The sequence below is a fragment of the Pinus tabuliformis genome, chromosome 1_1 (assembly GCF_031772625.1).
Source record: "Pinus tabuliformis cultivar Carrire ecotype Pingquan chromosome 1_1, CPIR1, whole genome shotgun sequence".
Lineage (NCBI taxonomy): Eukaryota > Viridiplantae > Streptophyta > Pinopsida > Pinales > Pinaceae > Pinus > Pinus tabuliformis.
In genome coordinates this window covers 870,750,945-870,759,182 of record NC_142297.1, presented here as the reverse complement: position 1 = coordinate 870,759,182, position 8,238 = coordinate 870,750,945, and the positions used below count along the sequence as shown (strand labels likewise).

General features: G+C 41.4%; 1 protein-coding gene across 1 annotated transcript; it reads right to left on the bottom strand.

Annotated features, from left to right (window-relative positions):
* Positions 1-6,822: 6,822 nt before the first annotated feature.
* Positions 6,823-7,551, bottom strand: LOC149217064 (uncharacterized). Its single transcript, XM_089390123.1, has one exon. It carries the CDS (start codon positions 7,549-7,551, stop codon positions 6,823-6,825), a length of 729 nt encoding a protein of 242 aa, XP_089246249.1.
* Positions 7,552-8,238: the final 687 nt, after the last annotated feature.

The following is an 8,238-nucleotide window of genomic DNA, read 5'->3' as shown; positions in this document are numbered from 1 at the left end:
TTTTCTGGTCTAATTTCTCTAAAATCTGTCAGGAATTTATTGAAATCACAAGCTTGATGGGTAACCCCTACACAATCGAAGTGCCCTAAGGGTTTTTCAAGGTGTTGAATCTGTATACAGTCAAAAAAACAAGTTTAACTAACACAAATCAAGATTTCACCTCAAATTTTTCCGTCAGATCCAACACTAGAAAGTCTAAAAATTCACACTAAAAACAACTCCATTTAAAATAACAAGCTTAAACTTGTGATTGGTTAGAAAAACTTGGTTTGGATACAAAGTAACCATGTTACACTAAGTAAAACCATGGTTTCATATTCTTTAATTAAAAAAACATATAACATCTACCGTGAAATTCAAATAATCATATTATGTTGGAGTTTTTCATGTTGTTCAACTCGATCTTGGTTACTTTTTAAGATCTTACCTTGTTCCAGCCATCTATGGCATGGGTATAAACTTTGCAATGTTGTCACTAACATGAGCCATAATTGCTATATAATTTTGTTTCATTCTGGAAACTATAAAAGAACAATATTTACTAAATAGCATTATTATATAATATTATTTATATTCTCTTAACAAGGGGATCAATTATTTAACATTAAGATTTTTTTTATGAAATTTAGTGAATGAAGAATTGTTTAAATGAAAATATATATTAACCTTTAATAACAGGCATCTAGGTAAATTCAAAGCTTCCAAATTAGTTTAAAATTCCAAATCATAATGTTGAAGATTTTAACATAGTTTTTGAAGAAGAAAAAAATGAGCATTGTTTATCATATATATAATGTTTTTTGTTTTTAAATTTAAACTTTTAGTTAAAATAATAAATTTTATAACGCACATAAATTGATTCTTGTCTCTTAAGTTTGGGAGATGCAAGCATTAGTCCCTACCTCCTTGGTCATCTCTTAGCTATGCAGAGGAATTGATTGAAACCAGCGGTAGAGTGTGTGGTTTAATTCAATGCAACACATGAAACCTTCCTATATCTTGACATGAATCCACATAGGATTCATGTATGCCTGTAACAGGACTACACTCAATGGCATGCAAGTGCTACATGGATGTCATCGCTATCTTATTTATCTTTTATTAATAAAATATATTTTTAGTCGATTTATTATTATTTGATTGTAAGCTTATATTGTTTATAAATATTTTTATTTTTATTTTTATTTCTCATTTTTATATCATTTAATTTTAATGAGTTTTTAAGATTTTTGGTTAGGTTGTTTTCAATAATTTTTCCTTAGATTTCATCATTTAATCTAATTTAATTTTTTATTTGGTCATTAAAAATTTTTTTAGGTCTAAAATGAGTCTTTTAAGGAATATTATAAAATAATAGTTGAAACAATAAAATAAGATTAGATTACCTCATAAAGTTTTGGAGGGAAAAAAAAATAGTATTTTAGTTCGTATTTCAACTTATCTCCCTATGATTTTACTCAAATTTTGAGTGGAAACACTTGTTGGATGTGAAATTTAATTTTGCATCCAAGGAGTACCCATGTTGCATACTTTCAATGGACCCTATTACACAAAAAATGTGAAATACATGAAAAACAAAATCACATGTTTTCATGTATTTCACATTTTTCGTGTAGTAAGATCCATCGAAAGTATGCAATATGAGTACTCCAACATTAAATTTTGCATCATACAACTGATCTCACACGAAATTTGAGTAAAATTGTAGGAAGATAAGTTGAAAATACAAGTTGAACAAATAGTTTTTTTTTAAAACCCTTTTACACCAAAAATGGCGAATCATCTCCATAGTTGACATCATCATATTGAATCCTATTAATTCTTATAAAGTTGGTTTTTGTTGTACATTTTTGTTTTTTTTTTCTAAGTAGCACTAATTCTATTAATGAAACAGTAAATTTATAGTGAGGCTCCGGCCTCTGCGGTGCTAGAATAGAGTTATAACAAGTTTAGACATCCAAAAGACTGATTCAAGACTGCCCACTGAGGGGAAACCAGTCCGAAAAACCGATGGAAAATGCTGCCCACGTAGGGGTTACAGCTCAAAATCCAAGAGAAACAGTTATGGTAAATTACCAAAATTGACGACATAATTTGAAAAAACATTAAAAAAAAAGCCCCTAAGAATAGGAGCCGGGAATCGAAACTTGGCTGCGTTGACCCTCTAGGTGTCGTTTGGTGGAGGAGGCTCTTCCCCGACTAGACACCTGTATTCATCCCAATCATCCTCAACTGCCTGCGTGCTACCAGGAATGCCTTCACCATGCTTGGCGCTATCCTGGGTGCCTTTGCGTTTGCGAGAACTAGAGTTGCTGCCCAAGGCCTTCTGTTTGTTGGTGGCCGGCTTCTCCTGAGTCGCCTTCTGTTTGCTGGTGTTCGGCTTCTCCTGAACAGTGGCGGGTTGCGCAGTGACAGGATGTTTTGCAGTGGTGTGAGTCTGTTCATTCTGCGGGTGAGTCTCCTCTCTGAATGCCACAAAGACGGTGGTGATGATGGTAGGGTGGTTCATGGTACAGTGGAAGCGAAATTGGGCCATTTGATGCGGCTGGTGAGGGGACACAGAGAGGTTGAGCGTCTGGGTTGCAACATTGACATGCCGAGCTTCGATGGGTTGGACCCGGCCTCTTCCACTGCGGGTGGCGGGATATCTGTCGGAGAATTGGGCTGTGGACGGGGTGGAGGAAGGGGAGGACGAAGGGGTCGTCGGCTCAGAGGGGGACGGAGAGGGGGGGCGAATGGCGCTGCCTCGGCTGCTGCCCCGCCTGCAATGCATTCGGTGGCGGAGTCGCGGCATGGTCCTGCAGGTGGGGTGGAGCTGACTGGTGTGGGCCGAAATGACGAAGGTGCTAACAGTGTGCGCAGAGGAAGAGGCAGACTCAGCGCGGGAATTCACAGGGCGATTCAGGCGAGAGACAGAGACCAGAACCGAGGCTTCAGTTTGCAGAGTGCAGAGAACATTCTGGGAAAAATGGATTCCATCCCCCAAATCTATACAGCTCAGGAGTCGACAGCGCCTCCCTATTGTTGTGTGAGAGCTTGGCTCCGCAGCATCAGGGAGGCAGGAGCAATTCAGAGGGGGTAGGGCAGAGGTATGTAGGCTTGCTGAAGCCATGGACTTAAACTTGTAGAGGAGTCCTTGACCTGTGCATCAGAGTAATGGCGCCTGTAGGTTGACAGTGGCTCACCATAAATCATCTCGAGTGGGAACGCGGGTGGCCATGTGGCTAAGCCACCTACTGTCCCACTGTCTAATCTGCATTAACGTGTCTTTAACCACCCGCATCCGGGGGTGCTGCATCATTTTGCACTAGTTCCGTGCATTCCTGTAGCTGGGATCCATCATTTATAATGTCGAGCGAACCTGAGTGTAGAGTCCGATCACTGTCCACCCCCAAATTTTCCAGGAGATCAGCCACTTTGTTGCCTTCTCTTCTGATATGTTTGAATGTGATTGCTCTGTTAGTTGTGAGCCATTGTTCAATGAGCTCTAAACGTGCTGCCAATCTCCAACTGCAGGCCACTTTGTGAGCAGGGGTCCCCTGTAGAATTTGATTTGCCATGTTGATAAGTATCTGAGAGTCTCCTTCAATCACTAAGGGGAAGAAGCCATGATGCTGAGCTAGATGAAGTCCTTGCCACAGTCCCTCAAGCTCAGCTGAATTGTTCGTGTCCCATCCAATTGTGCCCAGGAAAATCAAGAGAGGTTTGCCTTTGTGATCCCTGAATATTCCTCCATAACCTGCCATGCCTGGGTTGCCTTTGGAGGCTCCATCAAAATTTAATTGAGTCATTCCGTGTGGCGGAGGGATCCATTTGCTGGAAGTTTTGTGATTTAAAGAGGATTTACTGGGGTTCTCCTGTATCTGGTTAATCCAAAGATTCCAATTCTTCCATATGTTCTGCTCCTGTGGAAGGGTGGGAAAATCATCTTCGTGCCATGTTTGGAGCGCTAAGGTTTCCTGAAGATTGTTGCAGAGATTGCTCCATATGATCTCTATTGGTGTGCATTGATTCTTGAAGATGCGACGGTTCCTTTCCTTCCATATAGTCCAAATGAGAAGACCTGGGATGATTTTCCACAAAGAGTTTAGCAGTTTGCTCTTGTATGGATTGATTGCCCAACTGTAGATGGTGTTGGTAATGTCCCCTTTTACTCTGCCTTCTTTTTGACATCTGAAGCTTGTTTTTTCCCAGAGTTTATTTGCCAAATTGCATGTGTCCATGAGGTGCTGTATGGTCTCTTCCTGTTGTTTACAGTTGGGGCATATTGAGGGCCTGTGGAAGCTTTTTTTCCTTAGGTTGTCCCAGGTGAGTATTCTTTTTTGACATAATAGCCAGAGGAAAGTAGAGACCTTGGGCCAAATTCTAGGAGACCAAATTTTGTCCCAAAGAGGGTCCTTGAATTTCTGATTGCTAATCAGAAGGTTGTACGCCTCCTGAGTGGTAAAGGTCCCACGTGGAGTGTACCCCCAATGTAAGATATCCTTCTTATCAGAAAATCTAATTTTCTGGTTTGTGAGTTCTGTGTCAATCTCCTTATGTATTAGCTATGTTCCTTGCCTGATGATGTGTGCCGCGCTTAGCCATTGTCTATAACCCTGATTGAGGGTGGGAGTCCAGTGCTGGTTGACTTTGTCCATCTGATGCTCATCCCAATCCTCTATTTGGGGTGGTCTGATCAGGTTGCTTAGCCTGGGTCTTTGCTGCCAAGAGTCGACCCAGAAGCGGGCATTGTTTCCGTCTCTTATTTCCCAGAAACTGTGTTGTTGAATCATGGCTCTGTGCTGTCTGGCAACATTCCAGATTAAGGAGCCTTTTTCCATATCTGTGAGTCGGATTAAATCGTCTGGCGGTCTGTTGTTTGCATATTTGGCAGTCCAGAGGATGGCCCAAGGTGTGTGTGGAGCAGAGAGCCATTTCCACCATATTCTTGCTCCCATGACTGCATTACTGTGTTGAGGGTCTCGGAGACCAATACCCCCAGAGTTTTTTGGGAGGCATATTGTTGCCCATTTGACCAATGCCCATTTGCGATTTTGACCAGAAGATCCCCATAAAAAGTTCTGTTGTAGATTTTTGATCTTTTTAAGCACCCATTTTGGTGCCGCCAAAATAGAGAAGAGATAAAGAGGCATTGATTGCAAGACAGCTTTGACTAGCACTAGACGACTAGCCATATTGAGGGCTCTATAAGTCCAGGAGGAAAGGCGGGCTTCAAATTTTTCTAGGAGAAATTGCCAGGAGGTATGCTTTAATGCAGAATCAGTCAAGGGGGCACCAAGATATTTGGATGGGAGAGAGGTGACAGAGAATCCAAGAATGTGGGCTATAGAGGATTGAGTTATGGAGGGAGTGTGAAAAAAGAAGATTTGGGATTTGACAGTATTTATGTTGGCTCCAGATGCTTCCGAGAAATCATCGAGTAGGGATTTGAATTTTAGGGCCTCTTGAACCGAAGGGTGCCCAAACAACATGTTATCGTCCACAAATTGTTGGTGAGTGATAGCAGGGGAATTATGGATAGAGATTCCTCTAAGCTGCTGAGATTGAAGTGCATTCTTGATAATACGTCCTAACCCTTCAGCCATAAGTACAAAGAGAAAGGGGGAGAGGGGATCTCCTTGACGGATGCCTCTAGAGGGATGAAAAGGGATGGAAGGAATTCCGTTAACTAGAATGGAGAAGAAAGTAGAGGAGATTAGACTCATGACCCATCTTACCCAAGGAGGAGAGAAGCCAAAGGCTGAAAGCATTTTTTGAATGTAAATCCAACTCAACTTATCAAAAGCTTTAGAGAGGTCAATTTTGAGGAGCATACCTGCTTTTTTATGGTGCTTTAGGGAGTGTATGATCTCATGGGTGAGAATGATGCCATCTATGATTTGCCATCCTTCCACATAGCCCGATTGTTCTGGCGAGATGAGTAGGGGAAGCAATGAATTTAGATATGACTTTATAGATAACATTACTGAGAGCTATACGCCTGAATTTGTCTGGAGTAATAGATTGCTCTTCTTTGGGAATGAGAGCAATAAAATTCGCATTTGGAGAGGGAAGCATCCAATGGAGGGTCCTAGATTCTTCCACTACCTGCTAGACTTCCTCTTTGATAAGATCCTAGAATTTATGAAAGAAGTTTGAGGTAAAACCGTCTGGACCAGGTGCTTTTCCTTCCTTGAGCTGATGCATGGCAGACTCGACTTCCTGTAAAGAGACTGGATGAAGGAGCAGTTGATTGTGTTCTTCTGTTATAATTTTCGGGATGTGCTGGAGAATCCTTTCTATAGCTGGCTGTCTATTGATTTGTGGCTCTTGATGAACTTTTTTGAAATGATTGAGGAGCTCTTTTTCAATATCCTCATGTTCTTCCAATCTTTCTCCCTGCTGATTCTGAATTTGGGTAATGTTATTATGCATTCTTCTCTGTATGGTGGTGCGGTGAAAGAATTTCGTATTCCGCTCTCCCTCTTTTAGCCATCTTACTCTGGATTTTTGTTTCCAGAGGATCTCCTCTTGCTTTTCTCTTTCTGCAATCTGATTCTGAAGGTTCTTTTCCTATTCTAAAAGTGCTTCAGTCCTTCCTTCAGTAATTATGGTCTGCTAGATTTTCTTCATTTCCTGAGCTAAAGCATTTTGAGCTTGAAAGATGTTTCCAAAGGTCGATTGATTCCACTGCTTGATGTGCATTTTGAGATATTTGAGTTTTTGCTAGAATTGAAACATTTTTGTTCCTTCTGGGGGAATGAAGCTTTTCCACGCAGAATGGACCAAATTGTTGAAGTCTGGATGTGTCAGCCAAAATGCTTCAAAGCGGAAGGGTCTTCAAGTGGATTTTCCAGGTCTTTGCCATTGAAGCGAGATGGGCCAATGGTCTGATCCAGATAGAGGTAAGATTGAGGCTGAAAAGTCTCCTCCAAGGTGGATGGCATTGTCTGAAATCAGGAATCGATCCAGCTGGGAGGCAATCTGCTGGGTGCCTGATCTTTTATTATTCCATGTATAGATTCCATTGTTAAATGGCAGATCAATGAGCCAGTTGTTTTGTATGAAATACTTGAAATGAGTACTTTCAATGTCCAGTTTGATTCGGCCCCCGCTTTTTTCCTCAAGTTTAGTGATCATGTTGAAGTCACCACCTGTTATCCAAAGTGGATGGATTCTGGTGGAGTTGAGCAAAGTTAACGTATTCAGAATTGCTAACTTGTTCGTTGCTTCCTGGGGAAAGTAAACATTGGTGAGATGACCATGAACATTGGTCCCTATGATATGGAAGGTAGCTTGAATGAAATGATGAGACACATGGATATCAGTGAGCGTAATAGCCTGTGCATCCCATGCTATTGCAAGTCCCCCTGAGGCTCCCGAGGCATCCACTGCTACTGTTTGGCTTCCTGGCCAAGCTTTTGAGAGAATGGTGCCAAGTGTGATACTATTACATTTAGTCTCTTGCATGAAGAAAATTTGAGGTTTCTCCTGCTGTATCATGTTTTTGATCATTCTGTATTTCACAGGGCTATTTAACCCTCTTAAATTCCAAGATGTGAGCTTCATGATTCAGTATTGGGGAGTGGCTTGTAATACTTTGTTAACTTGGAATATCTTCCTGATTCCACCAACATTTCCCCAATGAGGATGGTTCTTTGTAGATCTGTCTTTCTCCCTCGTTTCTTGGTATCTTTGGGAATATTTTTCCCGTCCCATTGACTCCCTGGTTGAATTCCTAAAGTTCGCTGCTGATGTGCTCTAGAGAGAATTACCTCCAAACTTTCTAGCTGTCTTTCCGGGATTTTGTCAAATTCTTTTTTCCTACAGGCTTGCTCAAGGCCGAATATGTCCAGATCTCATATGTCTATACTTTCAGGCTCTTCTTCCATATGCTTGGGTTCACTGCTTTCCACCAGGAAGTCAGTTGAATGGTTGGGTTCTTGCAGAAAGATATCGATGTCCATACCATTAGGTTTCCAATCGGAATCCATATTGGAAGTGGAGATTGGGAATTCTTTGGTCTGCGAGGGCTTTTGTGCTTGCCTTGAATCTGTGGGATTGGTTGCAGAGGGTGGCTTGGGTGGCTCAACAGAATGCATGGGGGGTTCAGAGGCCAGTGATGTTGGTTGAGCCAGGATGTCGAAGTTGTTGCTAGTAGAGGGTATTGAGGCACTGGCTGGGGGATTTTTGGGGTACGATACAAGTTTTTTTGTGATTCTTTTTCTGATTGTTTACTTTGGTAAATCCTTCAGA